Here is a 26,557-nt window from a genome sequence, read left to right as displayed (position 1 = left end):
AGTTTTGATCTATAGGCCTTTATTCGATAGGCCACGTATGTCCAACATGATCCGTTTCTGGTATCAATTGATTGCCCAATTGAGTTGGGGGCATAAATCTTTACACCGTAAAAGGTTATTACCCGTCGATATCGACAGAGGGGTGATTTAAAACTAGTTAAATTATTCACTTGGGTTATGTTAGCCCTTCACCCAAATGAATAAGGGGGGCATTGTTTACACCATATTTCACCGCCTGTCGATGATCGACCAAAATGTGGCAATTATGAGAATGCTTCATATTTTATTATTATTAAGTATTCATATTAATATTAGAACTAATATTAGTATTCCTTTTATTATTTTTATTTGCATGCAGGACACTTGGCTTGCTCCTACACATGTGAAAGTTAAAAGGACACTTGTCATGCTTCTACACATTTGAAAGGAAGTGGGAAGTTATTTTGACAAGTGGAAGCAAAAGATTGAATGAAGACTAGTGGAGAAGTTAGGAAGTTATTTCCTACGTTTGTTGTTTTCTATAAATAGTCTTTTAAGACTTCATTGTAATTCCTCTCCAACAAATCAAAGTCTATCTTTATTTGTCTTAATTTTTGGCACTACTAACCCATTCGGGCTATAATTAGGCGCAGGAGTAGAATTTCATATTCTAAGTTTAACTTAGGATCTTCGATGTGTCGCTCACGGCGATGGATTAATCGTTGAAGATTAATGGAAGTCTCTTCCATTTGTCTTCAATTTCGTTCTTAATCTCACATTTGACTCGACTACCATTTCTCTTTCGGTGAAGTCCTGAAATATGGCGTGGAACCACGGATCCGTCTTGTGGAGACATAGCCGCATTCGCCTTTATTTTTGTTGTTGGCATTGTTTCCCGAAATCTTTGTCGATTTCGATCGAGGGAAAAATTGGTAAACAATTGGGCAAGATGGATTTGTGACATATATGTACCGTACTATATATTGACCGAAAGAAAGCTAAATCATCAACTAAATATGTAAACGGTTGGAAAAAGTCCTGTATATTGGCTAGCTTAGTTAAGGTAACTATAGAATGCAAGATTGCAATATAAGATGGTTTGCTCATTCAAACATGAAAATATATACTATAAACGGAGTCCGTCTCCTCTCCAATCATTGGAGAGAAAACTCAACGTACCCATGAATGCTTTGGGTTTACCGGTACTATTCTATAATGTTATAGTTGATCATTAAATTAAATCATACCGTTGTGGTATATTCTTCTCCTTTTTAAGAATAATAAAACAGCCGTAATAACCACCAACGCCGTCGGTTGAGCTAATATTATGCCATTTTAAGTTCCTTCCTTTCGCAAACTCCTACCCAGAAAGCCTGTGATTGGTTTTTAAAAGAACCGTTCTGTTCAAACAGTTCACACCAACCATTTCATATTATGGTCGTTCATGTGGCTTGCCAATGTTGCCTATAAGTAGTAACTCAAAAAAACCTCTAGCTAGGTACTTGAGACAAGCCAAATGGAGTCCAACAAAGTTCACATTGCAATAGCCATTGTTTCAATGTTAGTCTTCTCTCCAGTTGCTCATAGTTGGGGTGTTGATGCGCATCTCGCTATTTGCAGGATTGCCCAGGTGATGATCTCTCTCTCTCTCTCTCTCTCTCTCTCTCTCTCAATTTGTTATTCGTGTGCGTGTGATTGTGGTTGTTAACTTGCAGTCACGGTTAAGTGAAGCCGCTGCAGCTGCTGTGAACGCGCTTCTGCCAGAGTCGGCAAACGGTGATTTAGGAAGCGAATGTTCATGGGCAGACGATGTCCGGTATCGATATCCATGGTCACCTCCCCTTCATTTCATCAATAACCCCAATGGTCTCTGCTCCTACGATTACAACAGTTAGTACCTTACCCCCATTACCATCTCTAAATACCTAACAGTACATTCATCAAAATACATCGATCCGAATCTCGTTAAAAATCACTATAGCCCCAATGATAATGATGAGATTATGCCGTCTTAATAAGTTGGAATTCTGATGAACTGAGGATTGCATGGATGAAAATGGAGTCATGGACAGGTGTTCCGCAGGGCCATCAACAATTACACTAGCCAGCTCCTCACCTATGGCTCTTCTTCCTCTCAATGTAAAAACCCTTGTAACCAAACATTCCACTACCCTCCTTTTTTTTGTCTGCATATCTATTCAATTTTCGCTACCCCCGAATTTGAATTCTGGCTCTATCCTCTGTGTGTGTGTATATTGTGTCTAATATGTGCCTTTCAGATATTTTTAACGCTAGGTGATCTAATAAACGTTGAACACATGAATATCAGATAATCTCACAGACGCACTGCTTTTCCTTTCTCATTTCATGGGAGATATTCATCAGGTATACTATATCGGATGTGTGCGCGTTTGTGTGCATGTTGTACTTGTATATACAGTAAAGTCTATTTTCTGATCACATCACTAAATTTATCTTCTTGTTTTAACGTTTCTTTTGAATGAAGCCTCTACATACGGGATTTACTTCAGACTTGGGAGGCAACACAATTGACATCTATTGGTACGACACGAAAACAGTTCTGCACCATGTAAGTTTACATTATGAAATCAGTGGGCTAGTTAATTTCACATAAGAGACGGTGTTCTCATGTTTTAAAAGCATGCAGGCCTGGGATACCAACATTATCGAGACCGCCGAAACAACACTGTTCAACTCAACCCCAGAAGGATTGATTGCTGCAATCCAAGCGAATATTACGGTAATACTTGCATCTGCAACTACACGATAACATGAACATAACTAGTCTTTTTTGATGTTCTTTCGCCTTCGTTTCTGAAAATTTTCCCTTTTCTCTCACGACAGGGTGAATGGGCAGATCAAATCACGGCATGGGAGACATGCAGCAATAACATGACAGCGTGCCCGGACACGTATGTTTACTGCTAAACAAGAAAAACTTTATGTCCAGAAAAACTAAGAAAATAGTACCTGAAGACAATTAAATGGCGGCTACTTATGCAAACCGTGTTCCAAAAACATCCCATTTACTACTAATCTTCTCACTCTTAGTCCAATGAGATTAATTTGTCTACGAGATTATATAACGTACCCTTACTATACTTGTCCACAAACAATTGTAGCTTAAACCAAATTGGACTCCTCTCTTTAAAATTCTTGCAGATATGCATCTGAGGGAATTCAAGCAGCCTGTGATTGGGCATACAAGGGTGTAAGTGAACATTCAGACCTAGGAGGCAAGTGACAAAAATTGCTTTTCTTATGTCGATACTCATGCAATGAATTTTCAAAATTTCAAACATGATTTTTTAGTAGCCTGATCAAATTTGCTTTACAGATGACTACTTCTAGTCTCGTATACCAATTGTAACGTGGCGGTTAGCTCAAGGAGGAGTTCGGTTGGCAGCCACTCTTAACCGTATATTAGATTGAATACCGTTCCACTTCATGTTTCCAGGAAAAAGTAGAGACATCTCGAGGCTGCAAACATGGTTGAAGTGTGGATTGTAACCATATACTTTCTGATATATAGGTGCTCTGTGTGTTTCTACTGAAAGGCATTTGTCCTGTACTATGGTATTGTGTAACATGTGTTGTGTTAAAATTTATTGGCGTTTCTCGCTTGTGTACTTGAAATAGTATTTGAGATCTTTAAATTGTGCCAGAAAATTAAACATTACTGAAAGATATAAAACATTATTGAAACAATGTTCGAGATCTCTAAATTGGATTCGGAAACCACAATATAACCGTTCCGTTTTTTTTTTTTTCTTTCTCCAACCATAAAAATATGGACAAAGTCCACTTTGACCCCACGTGACTTGGGTCATCTGCGGATACATGCACCCCCTATGGTGTAAAAGTATTCAGTAACACCCATGTGGTTTGAGAATTATCTAGCTAATTGCGATGTACATGATTTACTAACCCATTAAAGACCCAACTCATGTACACCTTGTGAAACTCACCCAAATCCACCACACCACAACCTTTTTGTCGGAAGGTAATGGTAACAAACGGTACTTCAATTCGGTCATTTCTTAGTTCAAGCGATTTTGAAAGGAAATTGACGAACTTTATTATCGGCCAACTTAAAATATGTAGGGACAAGTCAAATAAAACACTAATGCTTTGGTAATCATGTCTGAGTATCACATTTTTCGGCACCACCACTGTATTCGTAGAATGTGCCTCATTTGTTATGTAGTAGAGCACATTCTACCAATGCACTGATAACACTTCACATGGTATCCAAAATATGATACACATTATCAGCATAGCATTACTCCAGATAAAAGAAGGAAATCCTTGCACAAGCATTGATGTTATGATAGCTTTCGTAAAAAAAAGGTAAATTCATTAAGGAATTAGTAACTTTTAGATTTCCTTCTCAATAACATCTAGATTGTCATCAAGCAAACTAATAGACGTTACAAATTAACAACGCCGTTTGAGCTGTATTACCCCATAATCAAGTTCCTTTCCTTTACAATCAAGTACCAAAAAAGCAAAAATTGCAAGTCACTTTTTGGAAGGAAAAAAAAAAAAAAAAGATCCCCGAATTATCCTTGTCCTATGCAGCTTCTCATTACAAAATTCGGAGTAACAAAATGTGGATGTGGCCAAATCATGCCCACCCTGTGATTGGATATTCACAGAACCGTTTTCTTCAAACAGTTCACAGCAACCCAGCGTCAAATGTTAAAGGTACCTTGTCCATTTCCTAATTCGGCTGTTCCCACGCCTTATATAATGAGATGCATTATTGTTACTTGAGAGAGCCACAAAATGGAGGGCTACAGAGTATGTGTTCTTGCAGTTGTTTCGGTGCTAATATTCTCTCCGGTTGCTCATACTTGGGGGGTTGATGGGCATCTCACAGTTTGCAGGATTGCCCAGGTGATGGTCTCAACTTGCTCTCTCTCTCTCTCTCTCTCTCTCTCTCTCTACAAGTTTGTGTTCTTGTGGTTATGGGTTGTTGCAGTCGCGGTTGAGCGAAGCAGCGGCAGATGCTGTGACGAAGCTGTTGCCGGAGTCGGCGGAGGGTGATCTAGGGAGTGAATGTTCATGGGCAGACCGTGTCAAGTTCCGGTATCACTGGTCATCTGCTCTTCATTACATTGATACCCCTGATGATCTCTGCACCTTCCAGTACAATAGTTAGTACCTATTTCCCTTTGTATCTCCATTACTCTGTCCTTCCCGTGCCAATGCTACGAAAATGCGTATAATTTTGGGTATAAAGAAATTTAAAAAAAAATGCACGAAAGTGTTATCTTTTATCCGGAACCTGTACTATTTTCGCGGAGGACTAACTATGCCGGACGGGTGAGTAATACCTATGTTTCCTCTAGTTTTTGAGAGAAATTGAATTAATGCTTTAATTTTCCCCTAAATCAGTCCACACAATACAACATCAAGAGATTCAGTGGTACATGTTCCATTCACATGAAAACTGGTTAGGCTAGAAAAGGTGGAAAATAGTTCCAATGTATTTAAGTCTTTAAAAAGCAACTGCATTTATTCAAGGATTTTATAGCCTAAATAACCAAAGGGCTTTTCAAGTTTTAAGATTGCGTTTTATAAAAATTTCGGCTATTTCAGGTTTGAAATATCCGGAGAGATCTTCATCATCAATGTAAATTTCCATTTTATTTGCCGGGGTTATGAACCCAAACAACTTAATTAGATGGAACGCAGAAAATAAAGAGAAAGTATAATTGTCTCTTTATCCAAACATCAATGTAGCTAGTAGTCAGCATAGGCCCAATAATGATGATTAGATTATGTTTCCTTTGTTGACAGGGGATTGCAAGGATGAAGATGGAGTGATGGACAGGTGTGTAGCAGGGGCAATCAACAATTACACTAGCCAGCTGCTCACCTATGGGAATGCTCCCTCCGAATGTAAAAAAATACCCTTTAAATCAAACAATCATCATAGTATCTGCAGTCTTAATTTCGTTGTTATGTTGATTTAGTTTTCTTGTTTTGTATTTTTCATTTGGGCATGTACCTCTTAACTGCTTCATCTTTGCTTTGCATATACATTTTGATCAAAGGTTTTGAATCCCATACCGTACTGGCCGTACGTACGTACCGGTTTGACCAAATTCAGTACCCTACGCTTCTAATTTCGTTCCGGCTCAAATACCGGCCGATACCAGGCTTACCAGTGAATACCGAACAGCACCGCTAAATACCGAACAGCACCAGACTACGTCTTTGTTTTTTCCTTCTAGCACCGGTCACCATCTTTTATCCATGCATACACTATAGCTATGCACAGATGGGTAGATATATACTACCAGAACACTATGCCTCGCATATTCTTCTAAGGTTCAATGATCTAATGAACAAACACTGAACTTGTACATACAGATAACCTCACAGAAGCTTTGCTCTTCCTTTCTCACTTCATGGGAGATATTCATCAGGTATATATGGGATGCATGTCTAAGATGAAGCTTTGTTGTATTTTCCTCTGATCAAAATCAGTGAAATTCTTATCCTTTTTCTGTGAATGAAGCCACTGCATGTAGGATTTACTTCCGACAGGGGAGGCAACACAATTGACATCCATTGGTATCGAACGAAAACGGTTCTTCACCATGTAAGGACTTATTTAATGAATCAACCGGCTAGTTTTTTATAACAAACAGACGGTTTTCTCATATGTTAAGCATACAGGTCTGGGATACCAGCATGATTGAGACCTCCGAAACGCGATCATACGATTCAAACCCAGATGGACTCATAGCAGCAATCCAAGCAAATATTACGGTATGCATATGTCTACAACTATTCAATGACTTAGATATACTTGGCCTCTTTTATATTTGTTCGCATTCATGTCTTATGATGCGCCCCTTTTCTCTCATGACAGGGTGAATGGGCAGATCAAGTCAAGGCATGGGAGACCTGCGGCAGTAATGTCACAACATGTCCAAAAACGTATGATTCCTACTAGTACATAAGAAAATTTTGAGCAACTTCACTGGTGATTTCATTTTCAAAAACTGTTGTATGTCAAGAAAAACAGAGAATACAGTAACTTAAATACAATTGATACAAATTTAAAACCTCATGCAAACAGTGTTCGAAAACATCCCATTTTTTTAGGAAGCACCGATTTCTTTTTGGGCCAGATGATAGAATGTTAAGGGTTAGTTGTTAGTGGTTATAACAGGAGTCCAACACTCCTCCATGAGGACTTGACTCCCATTGTAATGAACCAATCACACTAAGTGTGGTGTTCCAGGAAGGACCGTCAAGATGTTTCTTTTCGATTTACAAGTTCAAGATCAAATGTCGAAACAAACCCCTTCAGATACTTGACTTGCAAACTACAAAACCAAGAAGAATGGTAGAACCATTTCGGTTAGGATTTGGTTAGAATCATCTCAATTTTAATTCGATGAAGATCAATTCTACGGGATTATATACGCTTTACTATTTGTCCAGCAAACAGTTGTGACCTAAACCAAATAGGATCATCCCTTTCAAATCCTTGCAGATATGCATCTGAGGGAATTAAAGCAGCCTGTGATTGGGCATACAAGGGTGTTAGTGAAGATTCAGTACTACAAGGCAAGTAATAACTTCACTTTTCTTTTGTTGACAGTCTTGAAAGAAATTTCAAATCTCTTAAACAGGATTAGTAACCTCAAACTTGCTTCACAGATGACTACTTTGACTCTCGTATACCAATCGTCACGTGGCGGTTAGCTCAAGGAGGAGTTCGGTTGGCAGCGACTCTTAACCGTATATTCGGTTGAATAACAGATTCAGTTCTCGCATCGAGGGAAAACTCGAGAAATCCTAAGGCTGTAAACATCATTAAACTATGGATTCATTGGATTGTAAGCATTACTGTGATCTACATTTAAAGTTCTTGAATTACTTTTAATAGAGAAATTTTTGCTCCTCTGGCAAACCAAAATCTCAGGAAAAATATACTGACATAAGGAAACTTTCATTCGCTCCATATTTACAGATAGACACACAGTGATATGACTTGCCACGGAAAACTGCAATATAAGCAGTTCCCTTGCTATTCACAGAAAAAACTGGCTTGGTGATAATAAAAGCAAGCCAAATTCAGCATTACATAAAACACCTTGTATATGTATGTATACATCTATTGATCATGCAAACATCTTTTTTCCTACACAATTTACAATTTGAACTTCATCAAACAACAGCTAATTGTCTGAACCAAACCTGTCACATACACCAATAATACTTGGTAGTAGTTATATTGTTGTACTTTCACTCTGGTTTCTTCACAACGAGAACGGGGCACTTGGCATTACGAACACAATAGTTGCTCATGCTCCCTAAGAAAAACCTGCATCAAGAGATTCGGATTAGGAATTTCTGGGATTGTTGTATCGGACTACAACAATAAATAGCACGCCATGCACAAAATGTTCATCTTGGAAACAAGTATAAAAGAGTGCATCTGAATGCTAACGTCCTTAGTATTCACATACAAGTTCAGACAGCCAACAGGAAGAGTGAGGAATATATTGCAGAAGTGAAGCAGCAAAACATATAGGAATATATAAGCAAGCAAATTTTTCAGAGACAGTAGCAAGGCGAAGAAAGCTTCGGTAGTTTTCTCAATCGCACATCTATTATTGCTGAATTCCAACTTCCAATTGTTGGATCGTTTAAGTTATCTATCTGCTGAAGCTAGTGTACACAACTTCCACAAGGCAAGTTGTAGTATGAATTCCATTCGTTTAAGCATTTTCACCTCCAATATCCTACGTCTGTAAAATCGTAGTCAGCTCAGCTACTTTTCTTTTGTCAGTGGATAGAGCATAGATGAATACATTAGTGAATACGTCTGAAAATACTACAACCGTAAAGGACTTAATGAAAACCAACGGTGATTCTAATCTTATGTATGAAGATTCTCGGAAAGAATATTCTATACATACGCCTATGTATCAGAGTACCACAAAGACTAGCCAATGTCACTTGTGAGCCCTTGGTCCACATAAAGGTGAGGTCATATCAAGCATCCACATCTTACTTTCTGAGTGAAGTTAAAGTAAACTAGAACGCCATCCATTTGTCATCTTAATTGTCCGATCAAGCTAATTATCAAAAAAGTCAAACTGGGGCCTGCAACGGGCCCACGAAGACAAACTGGACTGTCCAAGAGCCTGTGACGGGCCCACAAAGACAAACTGGACTGTCCAATCTACTGAGCTCGATTATCATATGGATTCAGCTTCTCTGTAGTCAACTGTAGAGAAGGATGTGCGGTTCAATTTAAACCGTTCATATCGACAATCAATTGTTCAAATTCGTTGAATCTTTTACCGGTAAAAGATTGAAAACAAATCTGAACTATTAAAAACACTGTCAGACAGTTGCGATCACTTGCACTGCACCTCTACAATCCAAACCTGATTCTTATCGTATCACAACTTCCTCAAGCAAACTTCTAGCGAGGACTGTGAAGTATTGATAATGCACATGCAACAGACTGTAGGTGCAAGCGGCAGGAGTGATATACATATCACATTTTTTTTTCTAAAAAGTCGAAGAACAGAAATGAACCTTTGGATCTTTCCAAGCTCGGTATCACCTAAAACCAGGAGGTCAATATTGTGCTTTTGAGCTGCATCGCATATGGCCTGTTTAGGATCTCCAAGCTGTGCAATTGTCTCTGCATTTACCTGTCGAAAAGAAGACAATGAAAGTATGCTAAGGAAAAACAAAGCAGTAATTGAAAGTAATGTAGATAAAGCCAGCAATCGCAGAGTTGTGATCGTTTAGCACCTTAGGGTGTGAATAGGCCAAACTCAAAACTAAATACCTACTTTAAATTGCCAATGGATTATTTAAGTTCAATTTGACATATCAATGATGATGTAAGAATGGACAATTCATGTAAATGGGAATTCTAAAGAATCGAGGAGAAACCTCCCCAAGGGCAAAAGAACATGCTCCCAACAGCCCAAAGAGATCTACTGTTGAATCAGAAGTTGCAAAACTAAAGACACGAGGAATAACAACCCTTGTCCGGTATTACCATAAACTGAAATCCTTCTTCACATGCCCACCAGTTTGACATCCATGATCCACCCCCAAGTCACTCTGAAGAAGTTAACCTCCTTTAGCAGAATCACACCGCAAAGTTAGTTGCCTCGATCTCCATTCTTCAACAACCCTTTTTCAAATGACCGTTTTTGGGGGATGATACAATTCATGCGTGGGGTTTTAAAACAAAAAGTTAAAAAATCTTATTAAACAAAGCTCCCGAAAATTTATTCCTAGATTGAAAAGAACTTGAACTCCTTGAACAGAAAGACAAACCAACTCTAGAGCACTCAAGAAAGCTTACAAAGGTTGTTTATGTAATACTTGAACCTCATGAAAAGTGGAACCAGTTTATACATGCATTAGGAATTGCAAGTAGATCATAAAACCAGATACTGCAAATACTCTCACTCACTTAGTCCAGTCTACCACGTCCACTGCAATTTATAACAGATGCCAATGAGACACGGTCATAAACCGTACAAAGTGAGTTGAGGCTCACAGTTTCTGTTGCCTATCAGCCTATGAAATAACACATGCAGAAAGTATGATTAAAAGGTCACTATGGCACTAGTGAAATTGGAAGTTCATGAAAAGGTAGTTATGAATAGATCTAAAAGCGTACTAATTGCAAGAACATGGATTCCACTCAATAAGCAACTCAAGAAAAGCAGCTTGGTACGTGGATTCCACTCGATAAGCAACTCAAGAAAAGCAGCTTGGTTGGCCACCCTTGCACAATTCCAAATGGGAGGTTAGGGATCAACCTAGCTGAAAGCAAAGATTGATTATTTCTTCTCCTCAAAGGGGGTTCTTTGTTTACTTGTCCCCTTAACGAGGGGCTATTAGTACGACTTACTATGATTGTGGGCTTTGATGTAATTTAGATACTTGTATTCTCCACCGTTTGTAATTGTAAAACAAAAAAAGAAAACAAGAACTTGAGACTCTTTAAGGCTAGACCTTATGGGATTTCTCTTTGCATCTATAACGCCAAAAAAAAAAATTGTAAATGCTATAAATATATGGATGAAATTGCATGTACCATGACTAATAAAACCGACTAAGCTCCTTAAAAAAAAAAAAAAAAAAAAAGAGATAAAATAGAGTAAGCAAATACTCTGTCAAATAAAGATGGAAAAATGTTCATACCCCATGAGTGGTACAGATGCTCTTAGCTTTCTCCAAAATCCCCATTTGAACCACCTTGTTTTGTTCTTGGACACAATACGCGTACTCTGAAGCTGACATTGAAGATTTGTGTGAGTAGAAATTCTCATTTCCCAACAGTTACATATTCCTAATAAAATTAAGCCGAACCAATGGAAAGGGATAGACCAATAGTAGATTTCATGTATCGATCAGTCATAGTTTTGTCATAAACAGCCTAATTTTTTTGTTTTCACTTTAGGCTCCCAAAAAGTCACGTATCAATTACAAAAGTCACAAAAACAAAAACAAAGAGAAATGATTTTGCCACATCTATTTTTGTTTGTTAACGTCACTCTCCTGTAAACTCCCCCCATGCGTATTTTTACCAAAAATATATTTGCAGAAAAGTGGCTTTAACAAAAAAAATGAGTGGCAAAATCCAAAACAAACCACCAATCATCTCAAAATTAGGAGGATGGGGAAAAAAAATCTTCCAAATTAGGTAATCACATCAGTCACATATTCCTTTACACTTTGATTCGTACGCCTATCATATAAAGACCCAAACCCAATTGGCCCTTTGGATTAAATCAAGAATTTCAACACGTGTATATGCATATGCACACGTACCTATATCTGGAGAGAGAGAGAGAGAGAGAGAGAGAGAGAGAGAGAGAGAGAGAGAGGGCATTACTGGCTGAGACGGGGCAGTAAACGCGAGCAGAGCCAAGAGAGGCAGCAAACACATTGCTGGTCACCGGAAAGGGATGGGCCATGAATATGAGGAGGGGGCTGCCGGAGGCGGCGATCGAGTCCCTGAGATTCTTGAGGACCCACATGAGGGCGTGGTAACTGGACTCGCTCTCGTCAATCGCCACCATCACCTTCTTCCCATTCTCCGCCGGTACTGCCATTTTCCCCCAGCAGTTTCTTTTCGATTCAAAGCTGTCTGCTACTCTGCTTTCAAAACAAAAAACAAAACACAGAAATCAATTAGTTAGACGCTCACAAGGACGAGAGTATGTGAGTACTGATGAGTTTTCTGGTCCAACGTTAACATCTAGATTCAGACGAAAGAACAACGATACCTAACTGTTTCGAGACAACTAACAGATATCGCACATAACTGCTTCTTTGAAAAGCGAAACCTTTTTTATAGACCACTGACACGAGTGAGGTTATGTAACTAGGGTTAGGTCAACAGTAACGAGTGAGGTTAAGTAACCCGGGGTATCTACAAATTGATATTCGCGCTCTACCCACTCTCTTTATGAAGTTACTAGTACTTTTATGTTAAAATTGGAGCGTCGTCATCAGTAAAAAGTGTAGCGCTAAAATCAGTTTCTATTTTATATTCGGGGTTTTATGAGATAAGTAGGCAAATTTATAAAAATGATCCTCCTAGTTTTATCCAAGTCTTATTTTCATTCTCCAAGTATCAATTACAATTCTTTTGACATTCAAGTTTGGTTTTCGTACTAAATTGGTCCAATTGATAACTTCTATTAGCCAAACTGGACGAAAAAAATCATATTGATAGCAGTTTGGATGTTGCAGTTCGTACCAAGTTGGTCCAATTGATGATTTCTGCTCTCAATTTGATTTTTTCGGTCCAGTTTGACTGACTGACGTTATCAATTGGACAAACTTGGAACTAAAACCAAACTTGAAGGTCAAAAGGATTACAATTGATATTTTGGAGGACAAAAATGAGACTAGGATGAAATTAGGAAGATCATTTTTATAAATTTTTCATATGTCCGATTAAGCTAATTTTTTTACGTAGACATATAACTTTTCAGGCCCTATAAGATGAACGGTTCAAATTAGTGTAATGAATGCTCAATAAGGCCCACAATAGGTGGCATAATTTGAAAAGAATTTAATTCTCTTATTTGATTAACTAATCGTTATTGTTAACGCCACTTATATATATATATATATATATATAGCAAAACAAAACCAAAAAAAAAAGAAGAAAAAGAAAAAGAAGATTATGATGATGATGATGATTAGAAGAAGATTCGAAGAAGTAGAATCTCGAAATATCCCTTTTAAAATGGTAAATACGCCCTTCGTCCCAATAAATTTGGCACTTTAACTATTCCAGCCTTTTAAAAAAAATTAACTATATTTTTTAATTCGTAATATTTTTTATAAGCAATACAAATCTTATTTGATATATTTTAATTTGTTTTATTAAACAAAGTTTAAAAAATCGCCTAAAACATTATGGATTGAAAAATGTGTGCAATTTAAAAATGACACGTATTCCTGAAAATATCAAACCTTATGAGACGGAGGGAGTATAAAAAATTAAAAATATATATGATAAGAGTAAATTCTTTTGGTTGCTTGCTCCCTTAGGTTTTGACATTTGAACCACTATGTGCTTCTGGTAGTTGTGGAAAAATACCGGCCAGTCAAAAGCCTCCGCATTAAGCAACTGTCGGGTTCCCTGCTAGTGCTGGGGGAGACTAACACTTATATTTTATTCCTTTTTCTAAACCAAAAAATTATGAAAATGCCAAAGACAGCGGATAAGGTGTCCAGGAACTCTTTTTTCGAACTGCGAAAAAAAAAGAAATGTACTATCAATCAAATGCAAAGATATACTACTTAGGCTCCGTTCCAGAAAGCAGAATAAGTACTTATTTTTTAATAAAACAATTTCAAGCTCAAAAATAATGGGCTTATTAAAATCTAAAACTATGTAATATGAATCTTGTTTAAGAGATCTCAATTAGATCTTTAATACGGTGCAAAAAAAATTAAAAATTTATTTTTCGTTTACATTATTTTTTAGTTTGAAAATATAAAATAAGTACTTATTTTTTAAGAAGGTGTTCTGGAACGGGCTCTTAATACTAGATTACAGGGACAAGAGCGTAATAGCGTATAAGCATCATGACAGGATAATAACCTCCCAACTATGTGACGCCCTAACTCCGTGACAATTATATGATACTCAAGTCCGGAAAGGTTAGTTATACATGGTTGTCAAATAATCAGGCTCCGTTCCGGAATAAAAAATAAGTCCTTATTTTTTAAAAAGGCAATTTCAAGCTTAAAAATTATGAGCTTATTGAAATATAAAAATATGTAATATGGATCTTATTTGAAAGATCTCGATGAGATCTTTTATACGATGCAAAAAAAAAATTAAAAAAATATTTTTCATTTATTTTATTTTTAAATTTGAAAATATGAAATAAGCTGTTTATTTTTTAAGAAGATTTATGGGATGGGGTCTCAATCAAACAACCAGAAGAAAAACAGAACTCACAAAATGAACCGACAGAGATTAATTTGTCCAGCCCTGAACAAAACAAAACAAAATTGCCCCACAACAATTTCCGCCTAAACCAAAAGAGTTCTGCTACACACACAGCAGATCTGTGCATAAATTGTGCACAAATTTCGTTGTGGGGCATACTATGGGTCCCACACAAATCATCCGAGTCGTTCATTAAATGTAAAATATTTTTTCAAGGGTCCACGTAAAAAATAAGTTCAATCCGATACCTATAGATACTTCATCCAACCATCTAACTTTTCATTAGCTTATTTTTTACGTGGACCCTTGAAAAAATGTTTTACATTTAATGAACGGCTCGGATGATTTTTGTGAGATCCGTGGTGGGCTCCACAATAAAATCTGTGCACAGATCTACTGTGTGGGTAGACTTTCTGAAACCAAAACTGCCCCTAGCTAGCACGGCAGAAACAGGCCAAAATATTGCTGCAAATAAAACAGCAACAGGAGGAGGATTCAACTGTTCTGGAACCATAACTTCGTCACACACCACCATCTCATAAGCAGCAGCAGAATCACATTGCAGTGAACAAGATATGACCAAATCTGTGTGATAGATATGAGAATACGAAAATGCTAACTCCGCACTCACTTACACACTCCTATTCATAATAGAAGTGGGGTCAATACACATTGAATGTGTAGTGTATGCTGATTCTATTCCTATTATGAATGAAAATATGTAAATGGGTATATATTTAGACGTGGAGGTTGAATGATTGGTGGGAATAATGACCGGCATCCACCACCATCTGCAAGACAGAGAGAAACCTATACGGCACAGGAAGGAAGTGACCGAAAAGCCAAAAACGACAGAAGCCCCCAATGACATACCACCCAACCAACTCTCTCCGTTCCGCAACTTTAAATAAGTACTTATTTTTTAAAAAAATAATTTTAAGCTCAAAAATAATATATTTTTCATAAATAATTTTTCTATCAATATGGATCTTATTTGATAGATCTCATCAAGATCTTTTATACAGTGCAAAAAAAATTAAAAAATTATTTTTCATTTACATTATTTTTTAATTTGAAAATGTAAAATAAGTTACTTATTTTTTAAGAAAGTTTCTGGAACGAGGTCTTAAGGAGATCACTTTTACACGTGAACCGTGGGCCCACAAGGAGCATTGTGTTTGCTTCTTTTTTTTTGAAAGCATTTTTCAAAATATTTTTCATATTTTCAATAATTTCTCTCCCTATTTCTTTTCATTTACTATTCCTACTACTTTTTCTAAGAATGTTCCAAACAAAGCACAAGCTTCATTTTTTCAAAGAAAAATTAGCTCCTTTTCAGCATAAGTAACTGGTACGTTGCATAATTCAGTAACATTGACTTTATTCACTTGGGTTGGTTGGGTTTCTAAGAATGGAAAATCCTATATGTACCGACCAAAAGTGCAGGGAAACCGTACCGACGGCCGTGCGTGGCCGTCTCCGGCCACCGGACGACCGATCCGAGCCGTCCAAAATTTAAAAAAAAAAAACGAGGGGCCCAACGTGAGAATCAACGGCATCCGATGTGTGTAAGGTGCTTGATCTAGACACCCTATTTTTCGTGTATATATACTCGGATCGGCCGTCCGGTGGTCGGAGACGGCCGCGCACGGCCGTCGGTATGTAAATATCGGTGCAAATAGCACCACTCTTCTAGAATCACTCCTTCTCTCTCACATATTCTAATAGATCTTCACTTATTACTTTAATCTCCCTATTGATCTATATATTTTCTCATAGAAAACTAATTTTTGCATTCTAATTTTTTATTGATAGCACTCTACTTTTAAAATAAAGTTATTAATAACTTCATGAACTAAGTGGAACGCCATTAATAAAAAAGTAGAGCGCGAAAATCAAAATCTTTTCTCATATTGTTAAAAAACCTATTTCAAAAGCTAGCTTTACCAGACAACCTCTATATTTTGTTGACATAGCAGCGGCAGTGTGCACGGATACCAAATTCATAACATTATGTTCTGTTGACATAGTTCAGCGGCAGTGTGCACGGTCTGATGCGTGTGTGTCTAGTCCAAACTTTTTCATGACGATTTTTTAAAATATTAAAAAAAAAAACAGTTTTCCTTCAAGCATTAATTGGTGTTTCCTTGTACGTTTTCAAACTCCAACCCAAACCACGAAGTAAACATATAAAAAATTCTTGACCAAAAAAAAAAAAAAAAAACATATAAAAAATTCGGTGGCTTTATCGATTTTGTTTCCTGGTATTGCAACTTTATTTCTTTTCCCTACATTTTTTAAGCTCGATATATAACATTTAAAATATATATATATATATATATATATATATATATATATATATATATTATATTTGATCTTGCAATTATTCCAAGTCGGGAAGAACCTTATCTTGTTATTTCCCTTTGCATTAATTTGCTTATAAACACATGTAGGCGCCCATGCTTTTTATGACTCAATTAAGCTGGTGGGACATCGTACGCACACCTCAACTAATTTCGTGAATTTCTTTAATCAATTCCATCATATATTAGCATGACGTCCATTTAAAACCGGAGCAAAGCTCTCATGTTTCAATCAAAGTCAAACAAATATTTAGGCAGACGTGAAACCAAACTAGATGAGTGAGAAAGCAAAGTTAATTGGTCATAGAACTTTTGGCAAGCAAAGAATAAAAAAGAAAGAAAAGTATAATATTATACTACTACTCCATATTAGAAGGTTGCAACAGAATGAATTTGCTTTATTTTTGTAATAAATAAATATTTTTCTGGGCTTCATTGCGACAGGTTCAGGACCAAACGCTTAATTAGACTCCTTCAAATACTCCAAAATGTAAGTAGTTACTGTAATTGTTTAGGATTATCTCTTTTGAAAAACATACGTAAATGGACGTTGCACTAACAAATAATATTATTTACAAAAGAAATTGAGGTCGATGACTCCTTTGGAAAAATGAGGTGGAAAGCATCGGAGAAGAGAATTGATAATTTTGTTTTCAAGTCTTAGATTATTCAATGACTTCAACATCAACGATCAAGTGTTAAAATAGTGAAATTTGTTTGAACCGAGTACTCCTGAACTGATACTTTTCCCTACCAGAAACTAACGGAATCTTACGGCAAGGACACATTGACATTTCACCGGGAATGTGAGGGCTGGAAAGGTGAAATTGAAAGTGTAAGGGACAAAGTGACACTACATTTAAAGTGCAGGGGTGCAAAATGAACAAAAAATGAATAGGCTCGATCCATATTTCGTGCAAGTTATCCACCGTACTTCCTTTCAAGCCTTTATTTTCATGAAACTATGAAAGTAATGTGTGGCCTTGGTCCCCTGAGATTTAGGTTGTGCTATCGGATTCAATTGTGGTTCGACTATATGGCTGTTACTCGGTTATAAAAAAAAAAGAAGAAGTGTGGCCTCATAACATTTCTTATCCCCATACTTTATATTTGTAATTTTAATTTTAAGTATATGAATCCATAACGTCCAGATTTTGGAAAATTCCCCTTGATCCCTCAATCCAGACATAGTTTCTGTGGATTAACGGTTGCATGTAATGAGAGAAAGATTCAACAATGGCTTGACTTCATCTCTTTTTTCTTTTTCCTACAGCCAACTTGGCTGTTCAGGTCAACTTATGCGCACCCCGATTATCCCCTCTGATGCAGGGAAGCGTATGATCAAACAGAACTATTTGCACAAGCAAACCATGGACAAATATGGACAAGAGGTATTCCCTCTATGAACACACAATATGAAATAAATCTCGATTTTCTTTATTTCAATAACAACCACCCTGCCTTAATTAAGGCTTACAATGATACTAATCGGGCAAAGAAACCCTAAACCAACTAGAAAACTAATAAACTTGCTAATCGAGTCTAAATTAAAGAAATTTAAAAAATTACCAAAAATTAAAAATAAATTGCAGAATCAAATACTAGTTGAAATAAGAAAACTGCAAAAACAAGCGGCAACCAATTAAAATGGAGTTTCCTACTCAATGTTATAAGCAAATCAATTATTTTATACATCACTCTCTTCAATTCCTTCAATTCGGTTAAAGACAAAACACCCACGTCAGGACTAAGAAAATTTAGAAGATCAAATTTCTCTCTTGTAGCTTGACTTGAAGAGGTTGCTTCAGATGTCCGGGTTTAACTTTATCCCTTTTAATTGCTACTTGAATTACACCTCTTAGCGTTAAAGTCGTGACTTCTGAGGCCCGCATTCACCTCCAATAAGAAAGCTTTGTCGGTGTCAATGGGTTGGAGTTGATTAGAGTTTTTTATACTGTGTTAATTAAGCTCTTTAATTAATTTTTCAAAAGCGGTCGCAATCAGGGGAATTGAAAAAATAACCACCACCGTACCCTTTCAACCAACTGTATTTTCTTTCGTTTTCTTCATTGCGGGGTCCACACCATTATCTTTTTTTTTCTTTTTTTATAACCGAGGAATAGTCTTACAGTCAAATCACAATTGGACCCGACTGCGCAATCCAAACCTCGGGGGAGCTAACGCGGCCACACCAGTCACGGTCCCCCACTTACTATCAGGATACTCACCCGGTAGAAAATCTAACCCCTGACCAAATGGAGTACTTCCAAAGTCAATTATTCACCCTTACCACTGGGGCAACTCCTGAGTGTGTTCCGCACCATTATCTTACTCTTAAAGTCCACTCTCAAACAGTATTACTAGTAGTTTAAGCCCTCACACTTTAGTCTTTTTCCAAAGTGTAACGTTTCAGTTACCACTGAATTAACTACTCTATCTTTTTCTGGTGAATGCTTAATTAACTATGGTTGCTCTACTAACAAGAAAAAGAAAAGAGGTTGCTTCTTTAGTTGGGGATGGAATCAATTTTGACAGGCATTTGATTGGACAAGTCACGAGTGCAAGTTTGATATGAAAGGAGGGGTCTAGTCTAGTGGGAAAATATCAAAGGGGTGGTTAGAGATTTGGAGGTGTACGTTTGGCTCTAGGATTACCATAGTCCATAGATATCAAATCAAGGTTAACCAGTGATGAATTCATCCGCATTCCCTACCACACTTGTGTTGGTGCAAAAATTGGAACCTTCAAAATCTGGAGCCTTCTGAAACTTGAACAAACTGATGGAAACCGCTTCGAGTCACGTTACGTCGTCGCTTTCCGAAAACAGTATTCGCCTCCACCAATAGGTGTGCACCGGGTTACAGCGAATCTGTTCTGAGGATAAAACGAAACCCGATCAATGATCTTCTGCCTGCGTCCGCACAAACGAAGGACAGACAGAATACCAAGCCTATGAGAATCAATTGAACCAAGTACTGTTAATTCCGTTTCTGCAGAATAACGGAATAACAGTATAGAAAACAACGAGACAGAAAAGCAGGAGAGTTTCTGGATATTTTATTGGTGTGTCAAATGAATTAACCAATGGCCTATTTATAGACTTATAGGCACCCTTACGTGAAAGGTTGTGTCTTTTGTAAACACACATTAGAAAGGGTATGTCTTTTGGAGACAATTAATTATGAGAAAGGATCATGCCTTTTAGTAGGCACCCTTTCATGCAAATAATTAATTAGGAAGAGTCATGCCTCATGGAGGCACCTCCATGTATCACATCCCTTCCTAACAATCACACCCCATTTTAATAGTCACACCCTAAGTTAATAGGTGTAATAACTATTCACGTAAAGTCATACCCCATGTGAAAAGGTGTCGCACCTTTTCACGAATAACCTCCCGCAACCTTTTATTTTGAAAAACTCCAACAATCCCCCACCATTTTCGAAATAGAGAAAAAGTTTTCTTGGTTCCTTTGAAAAGACTTGTGCATCAATGAAGGTGTCTCACGACTTGAACCATTCACCTAGTGAAAACACATCAAAGTTAGTCGGAAAGCATAGTAGACTTGTCTTTGAACTAGCGATCCTTAAATGACCAACCGGACGCGTCTCACGCACGCATCTTGTTTGACTCAAGTATTCAAATTTGCCGACACGTGGTTTGGCCATGTGTCTTTATCCTGAATTTCATGAGCGCTCTAGAGTCCTAGCCCTTGAACCCATAGAAGGCGGCACCACCTTCACACTCATATAGGTAGACTTTGAAAGTGCCCCTGTAACTACAGCACTTGAAACCTAACAAACCGTTAGAAGTCTATTAAAAGCTAAGTAGCTTAACCTCCATGTTTACATTACAGGTACCAAGCATTTACCATGGGATGGATAAAATCGGAAAATGCTTGCAATCACAACTTATGGTGTACTTTGCTCATTGAACCCAAGACTTGATGTTATTCAAGCGTTGAGTCGAGTTTCCACCAAGAGTGATTAAATTTCAATGGGCTTGAGTCTCATCCCCTGTGATGTTCTCCACATCAAATCCCTTGCAAGACCTTTTGTTAAAGGATCAGCCAAGTTTTGACTTGATTTTACATAATCAATGGTTATCACCCCATCTGTAATCAAGTTCCTCACATAGCTATGTCGAAGTCCTATATGCCTGGACTTTCTATTATACACATGGCTATAAGCCCGTGATAGAGTCGACTGACTATCACAATGCAAAGATATAGGTGGCATAGGTTTTGGCCACATGGGTATCTCCCACAACATACTTCTCAGCCACTCTGCCTCTTTGCTCCCTGCTGCTAGTGCTACAAACTCAGCTGCCATAGTTGAGTCTGTAATGAGACTTTGTTTCTTAGATCCCCAAGAAACTGCTCCTCCACCAAGTGTGAAGACCCATCCACTTGTTGACAAGTGATCTTCATTCTCGGCTATCCAACTAGCATCAGTATATCCTTCTAGAACCGAAGGATAACCACTATAAACCATCCCATAGTCTATAGTTTTCTTTAGATACCTCAATACCCGATTAACTGCGTGCCAATGGACATCGCTTGGATTATGTGTGTACCTACTTAGTTTCCCCACAGCGTATGCAATATCTGGTCTTGTGCAAGTCATGGAATACATCAAGCTTCCTATCACTCTAGAATATTCTAGTTGTGAAATTGCTCTACCAGTATTAGGATACAACTTAACATGTGGATCAAATGGTGTAGAAATCGGCGTGCAATCAAAGTGATTAAACTTCTTTAGAACTTTCTCAATGTAATGAGACTGACTAAGGATTAAATTTCCTTTTTGTCTCTTAATTCTGATTCCCAGAATTACATCAGCAACACTCATATCCTTCATACTAAAACTAGATGAAAGGATATCCTTTGTACTTTGAATGCTTTCTAGATCAGTCCCAAAGATAAGCATATCATCCACGTACAAACATATGATTACACCTTGATTACCACTAAATTTACTATATACACATTTATCAGACTGGTGTATCCTAAACCCGTTTGATACAATCACCTTATCAAACTTTTCATGCAACTGTTTAGGTGCTTGTTTAAGTCCGTAAAGAGACTTAACAAGTTTGCATACTTTGTTTTCTTGACCTTGCACAACAAAACCCTCCGGTTGCTCCATATAAATCTCTTCATCCAACTCACCATTTAGGAATGCAGTCTTAACATCCATTTGGTGAATCTCAAGTTTATAAATGGAAGTCAACGCAATTAGTACTCTAATTGTAGAGATCCTTGCCACCGGAGCATAAGTATCGAAATAATCAATACCTTCTTTTTGCGTAAAGCCCTTGGCAACCAACCGTGCCTTGAACTTGTCGATTGTACCATCGACCCTCATTTTCTTCTTGAAAATCCATTTGCAGCCAATGGCTTTGGAACCCGGAGGCAAATCAGCAAGAACCCAGGTATTATTACCCATAATAGAATCCATTTCATCCTGGATTGCTTCTTTCCAGAAAGCATAATCTTGTGATTTCATAGCCTCCCCGATGGTCAAGGGATCCGATTCCACATGAAGCGAAATCATGAAATGATTATCTGCAATCTTTCTAGTTCCTTCAACTAGATAAACTATGAAGTCAGGACCAAATGACTTAGCAACTCGAGCCCTTTTGCTTCTCCTAAGTCCGTCATGTTCCGTAGGTTCCGCCTCTATATCAGACTCCAGAGAGTCTGGCTCATTCTCTTGATTAGGCACCTTTGGAATAGATACGAACCTATTCTCATAAAATACTGCATCACGTGATTCAATAATGGTGTTTACTCCAACTGAATCATTTGGCTCAGAAACCAGAAACCGATATGCTTTACTATGTAAAGCATAACCAATGAATATGCATTCAATTCCTTTTTCACCCAACTTCTTCCTTTTGGGTTTCGGCAATCTAACGATTGCTCTACATCCCCAAGTTTTGAAATAACTTAGGTTCGGTTTCTTTCTTTTCCATAACTCATAAGGAGTTATATTAGACTTTTTGAGAGGCACCCTATTCAAAATATAAGTAGCAGTAAGTATGGCTTCGCCCCACATACCACTACTTAATCCTGAATTGCTAAGCATAGCATTAACCATCTCAGTCAAAGTCCGATTCTTTCTTTCAGCAACTCCATTTTGCTGTGGAGTATAAGGTGCAGTTTTCTCATGAATGATCCCAACTGATTCACAGTAATCAGGGAAATGGTATTCACCACCCCTATCAGACCTTAAACGTTTTATCTTTGTTCCACATTGATTTTCAACTTCGGTTTTAAAAGCAATAAACTTCTCAAGAACTTCATCTTTTGAATGCAATAGATACACATAGCAATATTTGGAATAGTCATCTATGAAAGTTACAAAATATTCCTTACCTCCTCTAGTTGGAGTGCTATGCATGTCACACACATCACTATGAACAAGTTCTAATAGAGTAGTTGTTCTTTCAATTTTAGGAAATGGAACTCTGGTTATTTTAGTAAGTGGACACACTTTGCATTTATCAACCATATCAACATCATATTTAGGTATCAAATCTAATTTAACCATAGTATCCATTTTCCTAGTATTAACATGCCCCAACCGATTATGCCATAAAGAAAGAGAGTCAATCAAGTAAGCAGAAATAGCAACTGTGTTATTAATGTTAAGCTTGAACATGCCCTCGTACAAATAGCCTTTCCCAACAAAAGTACCACTCTTAGACAGAACAAATTTGCCTGACTCAAACACTAACTTGAAACCATGCTTATTAAGCAGGCTTCCAGATACAAGGTTTTTCCTAACTTCTGGTACATAGTAAACATCAGTCAGAGTCAGAATCTTTCCAGAAGTGAACTCTAAGTCCACTTTTCCTTTGCCTTTGATAAGAGCAGTTGATGAATTACCCATGTAAAGAACTGTACCATCTTCAACCTCTTATCATTGCACACATGCTTTGTAGCCCCTGAGTCGATCCACCAGTTATCAGCATCCTCGAGAACATTAATCTCGGATATTACAGCCACAAAGTTATTCTTTGAACTCGATGCCCCTGGATCATTCTTCTTGTTGGACTTGCAGTCCTTCTTAAAGTGCCCTGGCTGACCGCAACGCCAACATACAACTTTTGGCTTTTTCCCTTTTGGTTCATCACCACGGTCATCGCCCTTTCGGGCTTTCTGCTTCTGTTTACCTTTACCCTTGTTGGTACTCTTTCCTCCCTCCACTACATGGATCTTGGAAATATTATCTCCAAGTTCCTCCTTTTCTTGACGCTTTGACTCTTCCTCCACCCGAAGATGGACAGCCAATTGTTCCAGCGTAAGATCTTCAGTTTTGTGTTTAAGAGTTTTCTTATACTCTTTCCAGGAGGGAGGAAGTTTATCAATCACAGATGACACTATGATCGATTCATCCATGTTCATGTTCTTAACCTTAAACTGATTTAAGATATGCTGAATTTCATGCAACTGATCAATCACAGACTTGTTATCAATCATTTTGTAGTTCATAAATTGACTGACCAGAAATTTCTTACTTGTTGCATCTTCAGTCAAATACCTCCCTTCCAAGGAATCCCACATCTCCTTTGCAGTCTCCGTATCCGAATACACATCGAACAAAGCATCCGAAAGTGCATTCAGAATATGACCTTTGCAAATGTAGTCATCACTTTCAAACTTCTTCCTCACACGAGCCTCCTCCAATGTTTCATCTTCATTCTCCTCCGGAAAGGGGTTGGTGAGAACATACACGACTTTGAGGTCGTAAGCAAAAAATGCAACTTCTTTTGCCAACGTCTGAAGTTACCGCCATCAAACTTGTCCAATTTCACGAAATCTTGTGTCAACGCTCGCAACGATTTTGAAGCCATGGTAGAATACTGTTTTCGATTATTGGTGCAAAAATTGGAACCTTCAAAATCTGGAGCCTTCTGAAACTTGAACAAACTGATGGAAACCGCTTCGAGTCACGTTACGTCGTCGCTTTCCGAAAACAGTATTCGCCCCCACCAATAGGTGTGCACTGGGTTACAGCGAATCTGTTCTGAGGATAAAACGAAGCCCGATCAATGATCTTCTGCCTGCGTCCGCACAAACGAAGGACAGACAGAATACCGAGCCTATGAGAATCAATTGAACCAAGAACTGTTAATTCCGTTTCTGCAGAATAACGGAATAACAGTATAGAAAACAACGAGACAGAAAAGCAGGAGAGTTTCTGGATATTTTATTGGTGTGTCAAATGAATTAACCAATGGCCTATTTATAGACTTATAGGCACCCTTACGTGAAAGGTTGTGTCTTTTGTAAACACACATTAGAAAGGGTATGTCTTTTGGAGACAATTAATTATGAGAAAGGATCATGCCTTTTAGTAGGCACCCTTTCATGCAAATAATTAATTAGGAAGAGTCATGCCTCATGGAGGCACCTCCATGTATCACATCCCTTCCTAACAATCACACCCCATTCTAATAGTCACACCCTAAGTTAATAGGTGTAATAACGATTCACGTAAAATCATACCCCATGTGAAAAGGTGTTGCACCTTTTCACGAATAACCTCCCGCAACCTTTTATTTTGAAAAACTCCAACAACTTGTTCAGAATGAACAAATTCATAGATAAATAAAGAGTGAATACAAGAAATAATAGATTACAGCCCCAAATACAGAATACAAAGTCAGCAAGAACTGGAAGATTACAAGGTAAATAACGGAACACAACAAACATAATTGAGATAGGCAACTTTCAAAGCAAAAAAAGAACCATTGAGAAGATTAACTGTTGTCGAATGGATAGGTTATATCTGCTTCAGAATGAATCCCATAAGATACAACAAATCTTACCAAAAATATGCCTGATGGATTCTGATACGATCACATGGAGTTATACTGCAAATGTGGACTGACTAGGCAAGAAAGCAGAAATCGAAAAACAAGGGGGCTGCAATTGCTAGGAACTCCTTAATACTCCTCAACTGTTGGAAAAGAGAAGAATCATTAGTGTGAATGCTTATATGCAACATATGCTTTTTAATAGCCTAACTCACTGCCTCAATTATAGGAATAATAAAAAGCGCAATGCGTGGCCTTTGTGAAATGGAGCTTCTAAGAATAGAGACCACAAGCCTAGAGTTAACCATAAAGGTTACTCCCACACCAAATTTCTTGAGTTGCATATTAAAAGCATTGGCACAAAAAATATCCAAAACAAGCTCTTCACTAGAGCAAGGACATGGATGGGTTTACATGGAATATGAAGGCTGACATATGAGGGGACACATGAGAAGAGCTTGTTGTCCCAGGAGGTGCCACTAGAAAGCGAGCTCGTTAGAGATAAGCTGGCTGGCTTAAGAGATGCAAAGGCTTCAACTATGGATTGACTCAATTATTTTTCATGAATAATGACTTGGTGGGGGGTGAAGATTCGGATTCGAAAGCAGCCTTGTTTCTAGCCAGCAAAATACACCATAAAATGCAAGAGATTTTTGAAAAAAAGTTTGCGATTTTCCAGTGCCATGATGTGACCAATATGATGCAACCATCCTAGCCAAAAGGAAATAAGAGTGGTTAGGAGTTGACAGAATGCAAATCCCTAAATCTGCTCCAAACCAAATAGGCCTCACAACTAGAGTGGTTAGGTCTAGTTAATTTGGGATAATCTAGAAGTTGGATATTCAGAGAAAAAAAATTCCCAATTTTCCAATATTAGCAG

The 26,557-nt window shown here is 37.7% G+C and overlaps 2 protein-coding genes and 1 pseudogene across 5 annotated transcripts; 2 read left to right on the top strand and 1 right to left on the bottom strand.

Annotated features, from left to right (window-relative positions):
* Window positions 1-1,160: 1,160 nt before the first annotated feature.
* Window positions 1,161-3,653, top strand: LOC131299764 (endonuclease 2-like; annotated as a pseudogene).
* A 1,088-nt stretch (window positions 3,654-4,741) lies between these two features.
* LOC131300771 (endonuclease 2-like) lies at window positions 4,742-7,948 on the top strand. Its single transcript, XM_058326751.1, has 9 exons — window positions 4,742-4,899; window positions 4,985-5,159; window positions 5,806-5,907; window positions 6,382-6,437; window positions 6,530-6,613; window positions 6,691-6,783; window positions 6,887-6,954; window positions 7,517-7,590; window positions 7,684-7,948. Exons 1-9 carry the CDS (start codon window positions 4,789-4,791, stop codon window positions 7,776-7,778), a joined length of 858 nt encoding a protein of 285 aa, XP_058182734.1. The 5' UTR covers window positions 4,742-4,788; the 3' UTR covers window positions 7,779-7,948.
* On the bottom strand, window positions 7,945-12,335 carry LOC131300772 (universal stress protein A-like protein). Of its 4 annotated transcripts, XM_058326756.1 has the most exons (5): window positions 11,906-12,281; window positions 11,212-11,303; window positions 9,577-9,695; window positions 8,762-8,808; window positions 8,270-8,339 (listed from the first exon to the last, which is right to left on the bottom strand). In XM_058326756.1, exons 1-4 carry the CDS (start codon window positions 12,123-12,125, stop codon window positions 8,772-8,774), a joined length of 468 nt encoding a protein of 155 aa, XP_058182739.1. In that variant the 5' UTR covers window positions 12,126-12,281; the 3' UTR covers window positions 8,270-8,339; window positions 8,762-8,771. The 4 variants fall into 4 exon arrangements, with proteins under 4 accessions (XP_058182738.1, XP_058182740.1, XP_058182737.1 ...); XM_058326755.1 differs by lacking the exon at window positions 8,762-8,808 and having other exon boundaries at window positions 7,945-8,350; window positions 11,906-12,335; XM_058326757.1 differs by lacking the exon at window positions 8,762-8,808 and having other exon boundaries at window positions 7,945-8,339; window positions 9,567-9,695.
* Window positions 12,336-26,557: the final 14,222 nt, after the last annotated feature.

The sequence above is a fragment of the Rhododendron vialii genome, chromosome 9a, assembly GCF_030253575.1.
Source record: "Rhododendron vialii isolate Sample 1 chromosome 9a, ASM3025357v1".
NCBI classification, from domain to species: domain Eukaryota; kingdom Viridiplantae; phylum Streptophyta; class Magnoliopsida; order Ericales; family Ericaceae; genus Rhododendron; species Rhododendron vialii.
The sequence above is the reverse complement of the archived record's forward strand: the minus strand, read 5'-3'. Positions and strand labels throughout refer to the sequence as shown.